The 20,699-nt window shown below is 35.3% G+C and overlaps 1 protein-coding gene across 3 annotated transcripts in view; it reads left to right on the top strand.

The window, feature by feature from the left end:
• The window catches only part of Cep97 (centrosomal protein 97), a 33,828-nt gene that overhangs the window by 6,955 nt on the left and 6,174 nt on the right, over positions 1-20,699 (top strand). For 2 of the 3 annotated variants that reach the window (XM_076868030.1, XM_076868029.1), the window contains 7 exons: positions 36-149; positions 691-857; positions 3,842-4,006; positions 4,680-4,813; positions 5,239-6,007; positions 9,404-9,479; positions 11,226-12,075. In XM_076868030.1, the coding sequence (XP_076724145.1) occupies positions 36-149; positions 691-857; positions 3,842-4,006; positions 4,680-4,813; positions 5,239-6,007; positions 9,404-9,479; positions 11,226-11,930 (2,130 nt within the window). In that variant the 3' untranslated portion in view covers positions 11,931-12,075. Of the gene's footprint in view, positions 1-35; positions 150-690; positions 858-3,841; positions 4,007-4,679; positions 4,814-5,238; positions 6,008-9,403; positions 9,480-11,225; positions 12,076-20,699 lie in introns of those variants that run through there. The other variant, XM_076868031.1, reaches the window with a different exon arrangement.

Genomic DNA, 20,699 nt, shown 5'->3' with positions numbered 1-20,699 from the left:
ATTCATTGGTAATTCATACTGTTTTTACGTTCAAGACCCTGCTTTTACATGGAAACATCATCACCTCGCTTAGAATGGCACCTGCTTATCTACCCAGAAGTCTTGCTATACTGTCTTTGGCAGAAAATGAAATCCGGGACTTAAATGAGGTAAAATTTGAAGATATTCTGTGGGATCCAGGATATTGGAAGGTCCAGGAGATGCATTGGAGAGGTTAGTGAGCTCACTTTTAGACTGTGAGCATCTTGGAAGAAAATCCATCAAGACGAAACACTTGGCTCTAGATAATCGTTATTCCCCCCCCCCCCCCCACTTTTTCTGGATGTAAGTCACACATTAAGGTTTAATTTCATTTGTTATACTGCAGCTATCACATTGGGAAGTGATTGGTGATAGTGAGACATCTACATTTCAAGTGTTACTAAGGCACCCTATGTTTTCAAAATAGGAGTATCTCTCCTAGGAAATAGTGCTGATACTTTTTAAGGGAATCTGTGCAGCAAGGACAAATGGTCATATTGTTGGAATTTTGGAAGTCTGTTGCTAATGAAAGAGTATTACTTATTGCTTTTCAGAACAAGAGGTAAATTGTTAAATTCTAAAATGCTGCCAAAGATGTGTAATCAGCGGAAACCCCGTGCTTGACACTGAATAGTCCATTTTGTTCAACAAATATATCCTTTGTTCCAGATCTCTTTTTTGGCATCTTTAACTGAACTGGAGCAGTTGTCGATCATGAACAATCCTTGTGTGATGGCAACACCGTCCATTCCCGGGTTTGACTATCGGCCATATATTGTCAGCTGGTGCTTAAATCTGAGAGTCCTAGATGGATACGTGATTTCTCAGAAGGAAAGGTGAACATGACCTCTTTAACATCACATAAATCATGGAAGACCGAAAAGATTTCTAATGTATTACAGATTAATAAATTGGATATTTCTAAAAATGTTCGTTTAGAAATTAAGAGTATTACTGCAATCACATAGCAGGCTATATGCTGATTATTTAGGATTGTCTCTCCCTTCTGCATAAGAGCAAGAAGAAAATGTGAGCCCCAAAAGTTGTGGGTAGTGAGTCTAACTTAGTGCCCAACCTTATAATAATTTAATTTTGAAGAGTTCTTTTGTTAATAAGTTGTTTGGAACTTGAAACAGTTTTGCATAGATAAGAGGTTATAGATATTGTGGAGCATCTTTGATCAATCCCACAAAAGCTTATAACCTATCATGTAATTAAGTGAAATATTAATGATAATATCTTAGTACTTAGGGCTAGTGATGTAGCTTAGTGGTAGAGTGCTTATTTACCATGCACAGGGCCCTGGGTTTGTCCCTAGCAACACATACTCACCCCCCCCCCCAACAACAAACAACAAAACAAAACAAATAACAATAAAATTAGAACCCAATTACCTTTTATAATTCGTGCAGAGAGTTCCAATTTGGAACTAGTAGCAGACATACCAATTGGTCTTTCCCTTCTCATACCTGAGAACTGGCAGAACTGGAACTTCCCCCTCTCTGGATCATTGATCCTCTCTGTGGCTTGGACTGGGACCCTGACAAGTGGAATCTTCTGGATACTGGTACAAGATCAGTAGAATCAGCAATTTAGAAGAGTTAAGGAACTAGGATGTGGACAAGAGTCAGGGAATTAGAGGGGATGAGATGAAAGTTACTCTTTTTACCATGCCTCATTTCACTCTTTGCTCTTAGTACATACACACATGCATTCATGAACATAGCACTTACATTCTCCCTCACTTTTAAAAATCCTCTGTACTACAGATAGGTTACTTGAGGGGTTTCCTCATAGAGGATGAGTGGCATATTGTAATGAAATTTCCTTCTTGAAATTTCACGTAGTTGCTGGATAGAGTAGGGAACAGTGAGGAAAGGCATCCAGGAACTAAATAGTGGTGATGCTGGTACAGATTAAAAGATATATGTTAGGTCTAGTTTGCTCACAAAATGGGTGGCTTTTCCTTTTTCCTGAAATTAGTGTTGCTCTGAGAAGAAACCTTATTTTGTTTCAAACTGATTGGTTCTAAAATTAGAATATAGGCTTACTTGAATTATCTTCTGTGGTTCTTCCTTTAGGAGAAAGAAGATATAATTATTGCATTTTTCTATAGTGGCAGCGTTTTCATATCTGAGAAGCATTTTTATATCTGGTAAGGTGGACAGAGATAATGACCTTCCATAAGAGCCCAATTTCAACATGGCCAACCTGGTTTCCTTTATGTACCTTCATTTACTCCCCCCTTTTCTGTATTATTTTGAAGGAAATCTCAGTTTACATATCATTTCATCTGTGAATATTTCAGTATTTTTCTCTAAAAGAGCTTTTAAAGTGGTAATCACAAAACTAATATTACATCTCAAATAATTAAGGATAATTTTGTAATTACAGATATTCAGTCAGAGCTTACATTTCTAATAGTTTTTCTATTTTTTAAAATGGATTTTTTTTGAAATAAGATTCAAATAAGGCCATGTTTTGCAATTGATTTATATTGCTCTTAAATTTCTTTTTTTAGTGTCTTAAAATATCAATTTTATTTATTTGTTTTTTAAAACACTTTTTTAGTTTTCAATGGGCCTTTATTTATTTACATGCAGTGCTGAGAATTGAATCCAGTGCCTCACCCTTGCTAGGCAAGTACTCTACCACTGGGGTCCAGCCCCAGCTCAATTTATTATTATTACATGCTCCATAGATTGATTGTGCTGATTGGGTGGTTTTCACTTGGGATCATATGTCCCTGCAGTCACATCACATGGGACTAGAGTCATCTGAAGGCTTGACTTGACTGGATGTCCAAGGTGACTCCCTTAATCCCTTAAATCTATCTTTTTTTTTTTTTTTTTTCTTGGTTGTTGAAGAAATTGAATTATTTGGCCTAAAAAGTTTTCCCACTGTCTGCTCATTTTGCTGGGTATGGTTATTTCCTATGTCTTTAACATGTTCTTCTCTCTTCTGTACTACCTGAAAATTGGTAACTGGATATGAAGATTTGATCAGGTTCAGGTTTTTTTTTTTTTTTTTTTAAGGTAAGACTACTACTTTGTGTCCTCTATTGGATGACATCCAGTGTCATGATTCTGATCAAAGCCTAAAACAATTAATTGATTAACAGTTGTAAAATGGTAAAATTCTAATTCTATCATTCAGTTTTTTATTATGAAGAATCTAGGTTACCCATTGGTATAGTTTGTATAAGAAATTATATTTAATTCTTGCCTTTATTTACCATTTTTAGAAAATGAGTTGGTGGTTTACTGGCATTCTCTGTGACTAGTTTTTTATTTTAAAAATTGTCATTATGAACTAATGGATTTAATGTTGTTAATGTACAGAAGTACTTCAGTTTGATAAGATGAATGGAGAAAATACTGATTGCTTCTCTGCAAATAATTTAAAAATATTTGGAGTAGGGCTGGGGATGTGGCTCAACCGGTAGCGCACTCGCCTGGCATGCGTGCGGCCCGGGTTCGATCCTCAGCACCACATACAAACAAAGATGTTGTGTCCGCCGAGAACTAAAAAATAAATATTAAAAAAATTCTCTCTCTCTCTCTCACTCTCTCTTAAAAAAAAAATATTTGGAGTCATTAATTCAACCTATGGAAAATCCTCTAAGTAAGAATAAAGCTTTAAAACATTATTAGAGTAAGAGAAATGAGTCAGAGCATAGATTTTTAAAAACTTGAATGGATTTATGAAAAATTGCCAATGGCTTTATAAAGGTTAATTAAGAAGGAATGTCATTATTGCTTAACAATGTATTTTGAATACTCCAGTGTCATCCTCTCTTCTTTATTTCTTTCAATTCCAGTTTAAAAGCTGAGTGGCTATATAGTCAAGGCAAGGGGAGAGCATATCGGCCTGGCCAGCATATCCAGCTTGTTCAGTATCTAGCTACAGTCTGCCCTCTCACTTCTACACTGGGTCTTCAAACTGCAGAGGATGCCAAATTAGAGAAGATTCTGAGTAAACAGAGGTAAACCCATTTATTTGTGGCAGTTGATGAATTCACAAGTGAAAATACCTCTAAGTCTTTTGTATGGTTAAGCCAGTGTTTTTGGCGTATATCTCCAGGCACTTATGCCCCTTGTCACTGCAGTAGTTCTGAATCACACAAGTGTTGCTTGCTCTGTGGCATCTGTATTACCAATAATTTCCCCTTAATGAGGGAGGAGCCAAGCAATATGAGCTGGGGGAATGGAATTTTTAAAACTATGTACTTGTCAGGGGCTGGGGGTTATAGTTCAGTGTAGTAGACTTCTTGCCTATCTTATTCAGTCTCTAGCACCTCAAAAAAATGTATTTGACTTTTTAATGTAGGCGTGTCATAGGTTTTTAAAGACTAATATTAAGAAGTATAAAAAAAAGAAGTGTAACTAGAAGCATTTAGTGGTTACTTTATCAGAGATCCTGTATTTAAATATTTCTGTATGTGTATACGTGTGTATATGAGGCTGTCTATAGAATTTAAAAATGTTTTAACCTTCTTTTTTTGTAGTGTTTCCAAATAAGACTATAATTTGCCAGTGATTAATGGTTCCTGCTTTGTAAACTTGTAAACTTCTACCTTTTTGACATTGTTACCTAGGAAGAATAAGAGCTTTCTCTTTTGTTTTATGCTGGATAACATCAGATGGTTTGATTTTTAGGTTTCACCAGAGACAGTTGATGAATCAAAGCCAAAATGAAGAGATGTCTCCTCTTGCTTCTATTGAAACAAGGGTACCCCTTGTACCTGAGCATTCAAGCCCTGTTCAAGATTGCCAGATAGTCCAGGAAAGTGGTAAGAAATTAATTTATTTCTATTCACTTTTCTTCAGGTCATTTGATTTATTTGGTATCATAATATAGAATAAGTACATATTTTATAATTTCTTATTTAACTTCACTGATCATTTGGATCTGCTGCTTTATAAATGTATGTGTGTGTGTGTGTGTGTGTGTGTACATTACAATTATTGCGTCTAATTTTAAAAAACATTTCAAGGACTATTAACCTTTTGTATGGACTTGAGGCATTGAGTATTATGATTATTACAAAAATTCATATTCTTAATAATGTTTGGTTTGATGTTTTAGGTATATTGGAGAAAATCACTGAAGGCATTTTATTGTATTTTATTATATTTCAAGGAATAGATTTCATTAAAAGCATACAACTAACAAAACAATTTAATGATTTAAATCATACTCTGTTGATTCTTCTAGAACCTGTCATCCAAGTGAATTCTTGGGTTGGGATAAGCAATAATGATGATCAATTATATGCTGTTAAGAATAGTTTTCCAGCCTCTACACACACTACAAGATATTCTCGAAATGACCTTCACCTGGAAGACATACAGACAGATGAAGACAAGTTAAACTGTAGTCTTCTCTCTTCAGAGTCTACTTTTATGCCAGTTGCATCAGGACTATCTCCAGTATCACCTACAGTTGAGCTGAGGCTGCAGGGCATTAACCTGGGTCTTGAAGATGATGGTGTTGCAAATGAATCTGTGAAGGAGCTGGAAAACCAAGATTTGGATAAGGAAGAGGAAAAGGCTTTATGGGTTTCAAATGAGGATTCTGTTCAGATGCTGAAAAGTAAGATCAGTTCAGAGATAAATGAAAAAGCTGTGTCGTTACCTTGTCCTGCACCAGCAATAATCAGTGCTATCTTGAAGGATGATAACCAAAATCTTACGTGTGTGTCATCTGGACAAAATGTTTCCCATATAGAGACAGATAGTGACGAAACTGTGTCTCAAATAACTTCAGAGAAATTTCCCTGCAGGATTTTAACCCAAAGATCTGTTGCTTTGGGACAAGATAAATGTACACTTCAGAAATTGAATGAAGCAGCCACAAAGCTTCAAGCCTATTGGCGGGGCTTTTATGCCAGGAACTACAATCCTCAAGCAAAAGAGGTGCGTTATGAAATCCGACTGCGCAGAATGCAGGAGCATATTGTCTGCTTGACTGATGAAGTAAGGAGGTGGGTCAAAAATCTTGTTGGGTGCTGTTTTGTCTGTTTGAAATATTGGTTTCTTAAGTCATTTGAACACTGTGCTGTTCTGGTCATGACACTTTTCATGCCATGTAGCCACTGTTAGCTTACTCGGTTGTCTTATAGAAAATGCTGAAAGCATTTTGAGGGTACAGATTGTCAAATGCATTCCTATCCCCTTCATAGCAATTGCTTCATGGATGCAGTATCACAAAATGTTGAATCAATGTGAACTATAAAGGCATCTATAATTCTAAACATAAAAAGGTCCAGATGATATAGCAAATTTGGATAAGTAAAAGAGAGAAGATGAGGAAGTGTAGATGACATAGACGTAGAGAAAATAGCAGGGACTTAAAAGGGACTAAAATTTTGCAGTTACAATAGGAATTCTTTCTTTTTTTTAATTTTTATTTATTTTTTTTTAGTCATACATGACAGTAGAATGCATTTTGATAAATAATACGTACATGTAATGTACATACATCAATCATATTGTCTATTTCTTTTTTTTAAATATGCATATATGTTTTTAGATGTAGGTAGACACAATACCTTTATTTTATTTTTATGTGGTGCTGAGGATCAAACTCAGTGCCTCATGTGTGCAAGGTGAGCACTCTACCATTGAGCTACAGTCCCAGGCCCGGAATTATTTCTTAATTCCATGGCTCATATGATTTACTGACTACCAACCCAAGAAGATTAGGATTTAATTAGCATTGCAGCTGGCAATATTTATTCAAATTATCAGATGGAAGAGGAGAAAGCAGCAAAGGAAATTGAGAAGGGACAACCTGTATGGTAGGAAAACTAGGAGAATAAGTGTCCAATTCCATAGGAGGAAGGTGTTTTAGGAAAGATGAAAAGTGCCTTAGGAAGGAGAGAGAACTAGACAGTAGATTTTTAGCAGTTGGAGCTTGTTGGTAATTGTGTTGGTGACCCTTAAGACTATTCTCAGGTGTTATGATTTGCTAATGTACTTACAGAACTCTGGAATATTCTTTTTTTCATGCTTATGGTTTATTTCAGCCAAACATACAGATTAAAACATCAAAGAAAAATGGCACATAGGGCAGAGGGCAGGAGAGGCCAGGTACAAGCTTCCTGTTGTGTTCTCTTGGTTGCGTTGTACAGACAGGGCTTAATTCTCACAGCTATGATGTATGACAACACATAGAAACTCTTGCCAAACAAGTATGCTCATTTTGAGTCCTGATGTTCAGTGTTTTTTTTTTTTTTTTTTTTTTAATATTGTTTTGTAGTTGTAGATGGATACAATACCTTTATTTTATATATTTATCTCTATGTAGTACTGAGGATCAAACCCAGGGCCTCACACAAGCTAGGTAAGCGCTTTACCACTGAGCTACAACCCCAGCCCCCAGGGTTTTTATCTGGGGGTCAGTAACAGGGATTGAGTGCTGACCTTAACTACTCAGACATCAGGTTCCTTAGACATCAGACTGACGCACTGTGGCCTAAGTTCCCAGGTGAACAAAACAGGTGTTCACTAGGAATCACATTGTTGGCATAAACTATCTGTTATGACTCAAGACTCCATGAATACAAAGATACTCTTCAGACAGGATATTCCAATGGCTTAGATTGGAGGTTATCAACCAGGAGCCAATCAGGGGCAGGTTCTGTCTTTGGAACATGCAGGCTTGAATGTGTCAGTCCTGCTGAGTTAAGCCTTTGCTGCACAGTGACTTTCCTACGAGCACCTAGTGGTGTAGGAGGATGAAAGCCAGTTTGAAATTGGTTGGATAGGAATGGGAGGTAAGAAGTTTAAAGAACAAGTATAGCCAACTCTTAGGAAGAGTTTCTTTAAGAAGAGAATCAGTGGTTGCTAGAGGAGAATCTGGAGTTAAAGAAGATTCTCTTTTTTTAAAGATGGGAAATACAGAGTGTATTTAGGTGTTGATGAGAATGATTCAGTGAGGGAAAAGCTGATGGTATGGAAGAAAAAAGGGAGAAGCACAGGATTGAAGTTCTTGGAATACAATAAGAAGGGATCCTGTGCAAAAGTAGAGGAAGTGGCGTGAGGTAGAAGCAGGAGAATGTAAGGTGGTGTGTTTGATGGTGGGAGGATGGGAAAGTCCTGTCTGATGTGTGGTCTTTTTTAGTAATATATTAGTTGTGGTCAATATTTGAAAATGAGAAGAGAAGTGAGGGTTGAAGTATGAGGTTTGAGATAGTCATCTTAATAGTGAATATATGAGAACTGGATGTTGTGATGCACCCAGTGACTGTGGAGGCTGAGGTAGGAAGATCATGGGTTCAAAACCAGCCTTAGCAAAAGCAAGGTGCTAAGCAACTCAGTGAGACCCTGTCTCTAAAAAGTGCCCCTGAGTTCAATCCCTGATACCCTAAATAAATAAATAAATAAAAATAAAGGAGGTTAAAGAACCATTTGAAAACAGCAGTGATAAGCAGTTTTCTGACATTGATGTACAGAAGGCAAAAATAGCTTCCACTTGAGAAAGTGATAACGTTCTCAAAAGTGGGTCTTCTTTGGCCAAGGAAAAATCCAAAGAGAAATTGAGTGGAAAGGGAGTTTGTGATCATAATTCAGAAGTACGTGACATAGCAGAATGTCTTGAGAGAGCTGGAGAAAGTAGAGAATTGGGCCTGAAGTTCAGAAAAGGGCTGGAGGCATAGCTCAGTGGTAGAGAGTGCTTGCCTGACATGCATAAGACCCTGGGTTTGATCCTCAGCTCTGGGGAAAAAAAAAAAAAAAGTTTGGGTCAAAATGGTAGTGACAGTTGGATAACTGAGGGAATCTTGGTTTGGTATGGAAATGGCAGCAGTGAGGTTTTGTGACAAAATTATGGAGATGGCAGCAGTGAGACCAGAGCTAAGACTTCTTAATAAATAAGAGGAGTGATAGATCTCAGAGGTCTGTTGATAGGAAGGAATATGTCAGGGACTAGGGCAAACAGGAATGTGAAGTTTGATGGGATTAATCCTGCTAGTCTTAGACGAACGAGGGTATTTCAAGGTGTGATCATAAGTGTTTAAGTGTGAGCCTTAACTTTTTGGATGTTTTGAATAACCAGTCCTTTCTGCACCTCCACCCCCTTAATGTATTTGGCTGGGAAATTGAAGGCAGATAAAGAGCCATTTGATATTTTATTTTTTAATTTTTTATAATACACAATAGTTTATAGAAGAATATCTGAATTTCAGTCACATCTTATTTTGTTTTTACTTTGAGTCATAGTTTAAAACTAAGGTGTCAGTTTAGATATTCTAAAAGTAGGAGAGAATTATTAGATTAATTAATGTCTTTATACTGCATGTGTTTATACTGTAGTTATATTAGGTAGTACAGGTCAAAGCAGCCTTCCTTGATCAAAAATGTATTTTGAATTATTGTAGATTAAGAAAAGAAAGAGATGAAGAACATGTTAAAAAAATCGTGCAAGAAGAGGCTGTCAAATTCCTTTGGAACCAGGTAAACCCCCTTTTATTGTTAAGAAAGAATACTAGATTCATTGAAACAACTATAGAGTAATCATGTATATTAAGTATGCTTTTTTTTTCTTTTTTCTTTTTCTCTGTTTATTTGTTTATTTTTGTGGTGCTGGGGATCAAACCCAGGGCTTTTTACACATGCTACCACTCTGCTGTATCCCCATGCCTAACCACTTTTTCTCAGTTAAGGGTGTATGTAGTTTTGTTTCTTTTGTTTGTTTTTGTACAGGGATTGAAGCCAGAGGTGCTTAATTTAAATTAAATACTGGGGTTGTGACTCAGCATTTAATTTCAACCCTAGGCCTTTTTATTTTTGGAGACAGGATCTCAATAAGTTGCTTAGTACTATAGTGACACAGCCACATCAATGTTTATAGCTCAATTCATAATAGCTAAGCTATGGAACCAACCTAGGTATTCTTCAACAGATAATGGATAAAGAAAATGTGATATATATACACAATGGAATAATACTCAATCATAAAGAAAAATGAAATTATGGCATTTGCCAGTAAATGAATGGAACTGGAGGCTATTATGCTAAGTGAAATAAGCCAGTCCCACAAAACCAAAGGCCAAATGTTCTCTCGGTATAAGATGCTGACATACAATAAGGGTAGGAGAGGGAAGAATAGAAGTTCATTGGATCAGACTAAGGAGAAGAAAGAAGGGAGGAGGGATGAGAATAGGAAAGACAGTAGAATGAATTAGACATAATTTTCCTATGTTCATATATGAATACACGACCAGTATAACTCCACATCATGTTCCACCACAAGAATGGGAAGTTATACTCCATGTATATATAATATGTCAAAATATATTGTATTATCATGTATACCTAAAAAGAACAAAAATTTAAAAAGTCACTTAGGGCCTCACTAAGTTCTTGAGACTGACCTCAAACTTGTAACTTGGGAGGCTAAGGCAGGAGGATCACAAGTTCAAGATCAACCAACTTAATAAGGCCCTAAGGACTTAGCAAGAACCTGTTTCAAAATAAAATATAAAAAAAGGGCTGGGGATGTGACTCAATGGTTAAGTGCCCCTGGGTTCAATACCTGATGCCAACAAAAAAAGTAAAGGTCCTATTATCAAGAATTTGGGATATTTTTCGGCATTTTAGGAAGTTACATAATACTGTATTTTTAGATAATAATTTAAAACATGACTATATTGAGATCTAAAATGAGAATTATGTTAAAGGATCTACTTAAACAAATAGGATCTAATCTGTCTTCTTGAATAATTCTTGATATATATTTTGTACATTATTGAACCCTTTTTCAGCTAGACAGGTACTGTTGTGCTTCTCGTTTTTCTGGTAGAAGCAAGAAAACTGCTTGGCCCATTCACACTGTCCTGGTGAGGGCCTCTTGTTACCAAGGACATGTTCTACTTGTGCTAGCTTCGTTAAGGCTAGGGCTGCTATAGAATGGATAAGTGGGGTCGGGTAGTTTTTAAAATTCCAGTTCTGCTATTTACTAACCTTCATGACTGCTGGAAATAAAAGCTCAGAGAATTGTTTTAAAACTAGCGTGATTTAAATATTTTTTTAGTTGTAGATGGAGACAATACCTTTATTTTATTTACTTATATGTGGTGCTAAGGATTGAACCCAGGGCCTCACACATGCTAAGCAAGCATTCTACCACGGAGCCACAACCCAAGCCCCCAAACTAGCATGATTTTTATCTTATATAAAACTGTACTCTCTGGTTTATAGGTAAGGTCTCTACAAGCTTGGCAAAAGACAGTGGATCAGCATTTAATTTCCTGGCATACTGATGTTCCTCCTATATCAAGCATTCTGGTACCATCTAAACCTCCATTATTCACCCAAAGTCATGAGCCTTCTTCTGATTCAAATTCTGATTGGTTCATTGCACATGATGAAGTTCGTCAAGAGAAATCTTTACCAGAATTTCCAGATTCTGGTTTTCATTCCTCCCTAACAGAACAAGTTCACCATTTGCAGGATTCTTTGGATTTTGAGAAAAGTTCCACAGAAGGCAGTGAAAGCTCCACAATGGGGAATTCCACTGATACAGTCAAATATGGCAAAGAGCCAGATGTAGGGGATGTTAGTGAAGATCGTGGTGACTGGAGTAAGGAAAGCTCAAATGATGAGCAGGATAATAATCTGCTTGAACAATATTTAACTTCAGTTCAACAGCTAGAAGATGCTGCTGAGAGGACAAATTTTGATGAAGGGACAGGAGATAGTAAGCTCCGCATAGCTTGTTCTTTGGAAAAGTTAGATGCTTTGTCTGACAGTGCTTCCATAGGTGAGACTCATGGTGTATCTCCTACTTTGCAAAATGAAGTCAGCCAGATGCCAGAGAATTATAAATTAAATGCAGAAGTCCAAGGACAGCAGCCAGAATGTGATTCTACATTTCAGGTATTGCATGTTGACGTTATTGTGTAGCATGTCTGGCTTCTAGGGAAGCAGAAATCCAACATTTTCTTAATGTTATAAGTTACCTTTTTTTTTTTTTCTTTTTTTGAAGGAGAGCAACCTCTATCCATTTTGTTACTATTTATATAAAATTTGTATTCTTGTCTCACTTTTCAGATTCTAGGTACTAAGCTGAGTCTTAATTTGATTTGCTAGCTTTATATATATATAAAATGTACCAAACAATATTTATATTGAAAGCTATATGCACTTTATTTCTTAACAATTGAATTAACAATGTTTCATTTATGTAATTGTTTCCTTTCAAAAATAAATTAGAATTTTCTAAAGAAAATTGAAAAATTTACCTTAATGATAAATAGAATTTTGGTTCTTTTGTTCTGGGGAAATTAATTATATATTAAACAATATTTTATAATCAATTTATATCAATATAAATGATAACTGTGAAGGTTGTGAACTATTGAAATTTGCGAGTCTACTTAGAATAAGAACATGTTTCCTAAGACCTTTTCTTTTTGAGTCAAAAAAAAGCCTTCTTATAAGCAAATTTAGAAAAAGAAAGTAAGATTATAGGATACTTATTTTTGTTTTGTTTTAGTTTGAACCCAGGGCTTCAAGCATGCTAAGCATGAGCTCTATCACTCAGCTATTTCCCATCCTCAAGATTATAGGATTCTTAGTGGGAATGACTAAATTGTCTCATGAAAAATTGTAGTTTATGTCATGCATGAGTTTTAACATATAAAGTAAAGTGTTCCATCCGGGATTAAAATCAAGCATACTTAAGAGAGGTAACCTAAAAATATTTCTTTTTGATATGAAGAAAGGAGATGCTAAGCTCCATTTACTTGTTAATGATGTCACTGCAAACATTTATCTTTTCATCAAGTGCTTTTTTACCCTGCTGATTGAGAATTAATGTGCCATTACATTGCCAGAAATTAATGTATGTTCATCTCTGTTCCTGCTTTTAGTTTTTTATGTATTTCAGCAGAGGATCCAAGGCCATTCATTTCACTTTTGACCTCTGCCCTATAGTGAAGAATATTTAAAATAAGATTAGTGGTAGAATGTGAATGATTTTTTTTTAAAGATTTATTTTCTGTCTACTCTTTGAAAAAAAGTGCCACATTTGAAAGATAATGGTATTTAAGAAAAAATAAACCTCACCTCACTTTAGTTGTTTAAAAGAATATATGTATGTAACTTCAGGAAGACTTAAGACTGTGTTTTAATGTTGTAGGTAGGTACATCTGTAAATCAGAGATAATTTTTTAGAAGCTTAGTATTTTATTCTTTTAGCACATTCTAATATTATTGGATAACACATATCTAATTTCCCTTAAACTATGGACATGTACCTATTTAAAACTATGATAACACTTGAGTGTTCTCTAAGTTTAGGTGCTAAATATGTATTCATAATTCTCTTTAGAGCCGTTAGATCCTCTTCTTTGAAATTATATGAAATAAAAACTTCTGATCCTTTAAGAATAAAGTTGAAGCTGGGTGTAGTGGTGCATGCCTATAATCCCAGCAGCTCAGGAGGCTGAGACAGGAGACTCTCAAGTTCAAAGCCAGCCTCAGCAAAAGCGAGTTGATAAGAAACTTAGTGAGACTCTGTTTCTAAATAAAATACAAAATAGCACTTTGCATGTAGGTCAGTGTTTGATTGTCCCTGAGTTCAGTCCCTGGTACCACAAAAAAAAAGTATTAATAAAGTTGAAGATCACATGGTATAGTTTGTTGATAGTTAGAAACATTTGTCTAGTATAGTCAGATGTATTTTTCTCAGTTTATAAATAAACGCAGGTTGAGAAAGCTTGGATTTCATTTTCTGAAATCTAGAATTCCTTGAAAAGGAATTGTTTTCTGTTTCTTATATGCAAAACAGCAATCTTATCTTCAAAAGGATTTTTTTTCCCTATGAAGCATGTGTAACATTGACTGCATGTTAAATAAAAATTGAATTTTTACTTTTTGAATAATGCTTATTATCTTTTATGGATGATGAATTTTAATTTCTTCTTAAATATATCATATTTTTCTATTTGTAAAGTGCCTCCTTTGCTGCACATACTTAACTAGAAAAACCAATTTGCACTGCACTTTTACCAAAATACTGCTTCATGGAATGTTGATTTTTCTGAAAGCTTCTGAAATGTCATGCTTCAGTATTACTTAAGTAGGTTTCTGCTAACATCTTTTTTTCTCTTTTCTTTTGTTAAGTAAGGGCAAATGCAGCTACATTTATTTTATCATCAGCATGTCACCAGGATTTTCTTTTTTGCCTTTGGTTTGTTTTTCTAGCCCATAAATATTATTCAGCATTCATTATAATAAATTTGGCAAATTATAATAATTTTTAATATTCTTCTTTATGTTTTACTTTTTCTGGCATTTAGAAGTACAAGAAAATTAAATAGCCAACTCTCTTAACTAGACAGAGTATGTTGAATGTAGATAGAATGAAAATAATGTAAATTAGAATGTAGGAAAACTGAGGCATAGACTTAATAGATTTTGATGGGTTTATAATGTAATTTGAATATCTAAGATATTAAGTTTTAACTCTTATGATGTATTCATTATCTTGACTGAAGAGGGAATAGGTCTGGTAAAATTTGTGAAGTTGAGCTTTCAACATGGTCATTTGCCACTTTTCTAAACCAGAGAGGTTTTGTTCAGTTGTGCTAATTTAATTCACATTAGTTCTCTTGATTTTTGGAAGAGCCTTAGTAATGTATATTTATATAATACATAAGATTTTCTCATAAAAGGCTGAATTTGATCTTATTTTATCTTCAGTTTTACAGAACAACAGTTTTATAATTTTAATTCTCCTGGTGGTTCAGAAAGCTTTAATCATGACAGTTGATGATGTTCAATTAGTTTGCTTTTATAAGTTTAATTATAGAAGACATCATAATATGCATATTTTAGGAAGGTGTTTAGCTACACAATTGTTTGTATAAATGTAAATAACTTTATTTTTTAATAATGTGAGTGCCATTCTTGAGTGTGTTTTTTCTTTGTTTTGGGTTGTTTTAAATATATAAATATCATCATAATGTATTTTTCTGTTATCTACTAAAAGACATCTATCTAGTTCGTTCTTTTTTTTTTCGATTCTGAGGATTGTGAATCTTGTGAATGTTATCCCTAGTCCTTTTCATATTTTATTTTGAGACAGGATCTTGCTAAGTTGCCCAGGCTGACCTCAAACTTGTGATTGATCCTCCTGCCACAGTCACTGAGATTGCAGACATGCAGTGCTGTGCCAGCCAAGTTCTACTTTTTGTAAAGATTTTCAGAAGATACAGGCTTTAATGTTATACTATTTCCTGTGGTATGTTTCTTTGTGCAAAGTTTTCAAATTGGATTTATGACATGAATAATATAAATGAGTCTGATCAATTTCCCATTCATAAAAAGAGAATTAATTGTTTAATGTGTATTTTATTTTGCCACACCCCTTATTAAAAGGTATTTATTATACTCTAATGTTTTAAATTTTAAATATGTGTGAACACTAATTCTGAAGTGAAACAGAAAGGGTCTGTAAGGAACATTCTAAACTTTTTTTGTTTTGAGAAGGGTCTTGCTATATTCCCAGTTGTCCTTAAACTCCTGGGCTTAAGTGATCATCCTGCTTCAGCCTCTGGAGTAGCTGGGAATACAGGCATCTAAATATTTTATTTTTCTTAATTTTTTTTTAATTGTAGATGGACACAATACCTTTATTTTTATTCATTTATTTTTATGTGGTGCTGAGGATTGAACCCAGGGCCTTCAAATGTTGTGGGGCAGGTCACTTAGAAAACACATCAAGTCCCAGTTTTGTTCAAATTGAAGAATCTTTATTTAGCTGGCCAGCTGGTGACTGCTCTTTGTAGGACCCATAACTGTCTTTGCAAGGAACAGCCCCAAGCCTGAGCATTTTAGGATATTTAAAGTTAAAAATCACATCCGAGTTGACGTAGCTGCAGGCAAGCAGGTACAGAAGCTGAATTTGGCAGTTAGTGGGACAATGCAATGGGTACATTGGTACTTCCCATGGGACTTTCCAGGTTGGCACAGCAGCAAGCAAGCAGAAGGGAAGGGGGTCAAAATGACCCTACTTGAGTACAAGTTAGAGAATGGTTACTAACGTCTAGACAATCTCTGACAAGGTACGTTACCAAAGAAACACGGAAAGCAAAGAGAACAATTTCACATAGTATAAGAATTGCTATTTTGTGTTTCCAAGTGTGTTATGCTAGGTAACTATTAATGGGTACAGAGGTGGGGCTTTCCCATGGGAGAAGCATTTCTTTCATGATATGGAGTCTCAGGGTAAAATGGAGTCTGTTTGGTCATTGCCATATAGCCTGACCCATAACATTCCCCACTGGTTTTATGGAACTAATCAAACCATTGATTAATCATCATTGGTATACAGTTGATTATAGTGAGTACAGAGGACCATCTGTTTTACAGAATTTACTTTTTATATATATCTTATTAAACAGTTGAAAATGCAGGGTCCAATTAAAAACCCTAAGAGGACAAACAGAAATGGACTGGCTACAGCTGATATAAGAGTAGTTAGCCAAGGGGACCAGGAGAACAAATTTTGATACCAGTTTCCTCATGTTGTCTTGCTTCTTCCCTTTCCTTTAATCACTTTCTGATTAGAGATAAACTGTCTCTTACCATTATTGAGTGATTAGTATAGAAGCAACATGTTTCCCGTAATGCCATACATAGGCTTCCCTGTTTTAAGAGCAAGAGATCTAAACCTCTTCTGTTTTGTAATACCACTTCTGCCAGGGAATCAAGAGAAGTCTCAAGTCTGTTCACTGATTAATAGTTCCCTCAGATCCAAATCTATATGTTTGCTCAGGGCTTTGAAATTTTTATTTCTAGTTAAAAGGAATGCTATACTCAGGGTCTGAAGATCCCACAACCTTTGGGCCCATTAGTAGGGGAACTAGTATAGGGGTTGTACTTCTAGGATGGTATATGAGCCCCAGATGTTTTTGTCTAACTTCTCGTCTAGCTACCATTATAGTGGCACACTTGGGGAATAGTGTGAACAGTCACACAAATTTGTCCCATCTTAATGTGCCAAAAAGCTGTAGGACAAGCAGGGAGTTACTCTCTCTTTTTTTTTTTTAGGGAGAGAGGGAGAGAGAGAGAGAGAGAGAATTTTAATATTTATTTATTTTTTTTAGTTATCGGCGGACACAACATCTTTGTTTTGTATGTGGTGCTGAGGATCGAACCCGGGCCGCACGCATGCCAGGCGAGTGCACTACCGCTTGAGCCACATCCCCAGCCCAGGGAGTTACTCTTGATAGGCAGGCAAACCAAATACCTTCTGGAGCCGCACAGAAATTAGAAGACTCCTGGAATGTATTTAATAATACCTTGGTGGAAAGACAGGAATGTCAGTAGGGGAGTTATGTATTTGGAATGGAAGCATAAGCCTTGTTCCTATAAGTTTCCTAATGTTTGACTCCACCTTTTGTAGTCCAAAACCATATTAATCATAAATGGCTGTTGTTATGATTTGAAACCATAAACAAATGTCATGAGATCTAAAATCATAGGCTGAGCAAGAGAAAAACATGATTTAACATTTTCTGGACTTAAGCTGGCCTTCATTTTGTGATTTAAATCAATTATTTATCTATTCTGACTGTAATTTTCCCCTCTAATGTTAGGGACCTCCTACTACTACTGTAAGGAAAAAGGACGATGACTGCTCTTGGTGCTTTGAGCTGAGAGGGGGCAATGTGCAGTGGGGCAAGCAGTTTGGAGTCCCTTTTTAGAAATTGGGTGGGTCAAGGAGTCCATGGTAAAAATCTGGTTCAGGAACAACCGGTTGTAAATTCATCTGGGGGTGGGCATACAAAATAGCAGTTGTAGCATCTGGAACGTGTCAGTGAATATCCTGAAGATGATAGAAATCAAAAATTGTTTACCAGGAGGTGGAAGACCTGAGAAATTGTCCCCATAACAAGGCCTAACAAAGCCTAATAAGGCCCCTTTTTAGGGAACATAAATCTTTAACATTGTCAAAGTTAAAAGGAATGTAGACACAACATTTAGTTAAGTTAGTTAATGTCATCTGATTTTTGTAAAATATCTTTTTTATTGGCATGACCTCTGTGTTCAGTAGAGATCCCTTTGTTACTTAGGGCTAGATAATTATACTAGCAGACATTGATTAAGTCTACCTGTGCAGGAGGTTAGGAAGATCTGTAGGCCTTAAACTGACTAAAAACTTCTGGCTCTGGCAGTTTCTATTGATAGTTATCAGGCATCCTTGCCTAAGAATCTCTCTTCTGTTGCCTCTTACTTATTCTTGGGGGTGCTAACACAAGTGTACATCTTAAGTTAGATTAAAATATTGTTTGTTTTTAATTGCCCAGGAATGGCTGTGCTTTGGTTTTAACTGTTTTTGCTAGGTGTTTAGGATCAAGCTGGTCAAACTGACCTTGCTCCTATCTATTGGTAAGAGTCAGCTGAGTTCCCTTGAGGGCAATATTGGGGAAATCATGAGCAGCATTTTAGTGCCATCTGCGTTAGGATGGGTCAAGGTCTTGCTGACCATGTGGCTTCCCTTGGAAGCATCAGGCATGTCTCCCCTTTTCAGTAACCCTCCTCTTTTGCAGCATGCACACTCATTGGCTGTCTGTTCTATAGTGGTCTCATTAGTCTCCCTTATCGGGAGGTTATGTGGCCCAGAGTTGCAAAACTCTTCTCCTTTTTCCTGGGTTCAGGCTGACTCAGAGGGCAAGAGCCAAATATCGGTTTTCTTGGCCCCTTTATTTTAACCTGAATCTTTAAGCCTTAGTCTTAAACATCCAGCAAGTCATTCTTATCAGTCTTAAACTAAGAGTACTGGCCTTTAACTTTAATGTTTATAACTTTACAGTTAATTTTTTTTTTAGTTGTACATAGAACAATAAATAAATAAATAAATTTATTTATTTATTTATTTATTTATTTATGTGATGCTGAGAATCAAACCCAGTGCCTCACATATGTAAGCAAGTACTCTCCTGCTGAGCCACAACCCTATTCCCTTTACAATTAATTTAATCCCTTTGAATTACTGTCTACAGCTGGTGGCTTAATATCTCAAATTAATTTAGTTGTGTGTTCTTGAAGTTACCTCTGCAAAACATTAACAGACATCAATTATAAGGAAAATACAAAGTGAAATAAACAATAGTAAAAACCTAGTTAGCTTGTATATAATCTTGAACCTTGACTGAGTTATACATTATATCCCCTATTTGAGATCACAGTGATCTTTACAATAAAGTCAATCTTTGAATACAACTTTAAATCAACTGAAGTCTGGCCTACTTTGAAGTCATTCTGACATGCCGTAGGGTGAGAGGTAGAGCCTTATCTCAGCTAAGGCTGGGCTCTTCACAAATCTTAGGTAAAGTATTCTAGTTCTGAAGCTGAAATTTGTCTCTCTTTTTAGATATCATTTTATAAAGTTTGCACATATTGTTTCCTGAGTCTGTATGAAAGTTTGCTAACTCAATGTGCATTACATCTAAAACATGAATCAAGGAAAGGCTGAGAGCTCTTAACTTTCCTTTTGTGTGGAAAAGTGGCAAAATGTTTTACAGTATTAACCTTTAAACAGATCACTTTCTCTTTATCTTTTTTTTTTTTTTCAGTGCTGAGGATTGAACCCAGGGCCTTAGTGCATGTGAGGCCAGCATTCTACCAACTGAGCTATGTCTCCAGCCCCTCTCATTATCTTTTAAAATACCTTTCAATTTTTGTATCACAATGTAAAAAGGAACATAAATTTTGGTTACAAAACATCAAATGATATAAATAAATCCCCAATAAAATCTGTTATCTTTATAAGTTTAAAATTATCATTACAGACAACTTTAATTTGGAGAACACCAGCTTGGTAAAATGCTCCTTTAAACTTTTTACCTTGTATACCTTGTATACCTGAAAGATGTGAACACATTTAATATATAAAGAAGAGTAATGTACCACAATTACATTGATATTTTTATAGTAACCAAGTTTAGCTTTTAAAGAAAAATCTAGACTCTGTAATGTAGAACAATATTCTAAAATAACAGTTGTTGTTTAACTACGATGTGCAAACCTTAATTTCTCCAAGATTAGTTGCTCTAGAGAATAAAACCTCAGATACAATGTAATTAATATATTAAGAAGTTTTTTTTTTTTTTTTTTGAGAAAGAGAGAGTGAGTGAATTTTTCAATATTTATTTTTTAGTTCTTGGCGGACACACATCTTTATTTTTTTATGTGGTGCTGAGGTTCGAACTCAGCGCCCCGCACCGCCAGGCGAACGCGCTACCGCTTGAGCCACATCCCCAGCCCCTGTTAAGAAGTTTTGTCATTTTAACATATAGGTCAAACTTTAGTTTTTATCAGCATATTAATATTTGTTCTTAGGGAACAACCTTGAATAGTTTCAACTATTTGTGTTACATGTATAACTAACTTAATTATATATAAACTTTTTAATATTTATCCTTTATTATAGACCTTTATATTACTTAATTAGACCCTCTTATTGTTTACTTAGATGTATTATAATTATACTTTACCACATAAAGACTTTCTTAAACATTTTTTTCTAAATATATTTTATATTTAGAACCTTTTAATAATTTTTAATCCATTAATCCCTCTTTGTTTATACCTTGAAATAACCCTTATAAATTTCTGAATTTTGATAAATTACTCCATTTTAATAAGATGAAATACTTCATT

Source organism: Callospermophilus lateralis, chromosome 10 (assembly GCF_048772815.1).
Source record: "Callospermophilus lateralis isolate mCalLat2 chromosome 10, mCalLat2.hap1, whole genome shotgun sequence".
Taxonomy (NCBI): domain Eukaryota; kingdom Metazoa; phylum Chordata; class Mammalia; order Rodentia; family Sciuridae; genus Callospermophilus; species Callospermophilus lateralis.
This window is presented reverse-complemented; position numbering and strand designations above follow the sequence as displayed.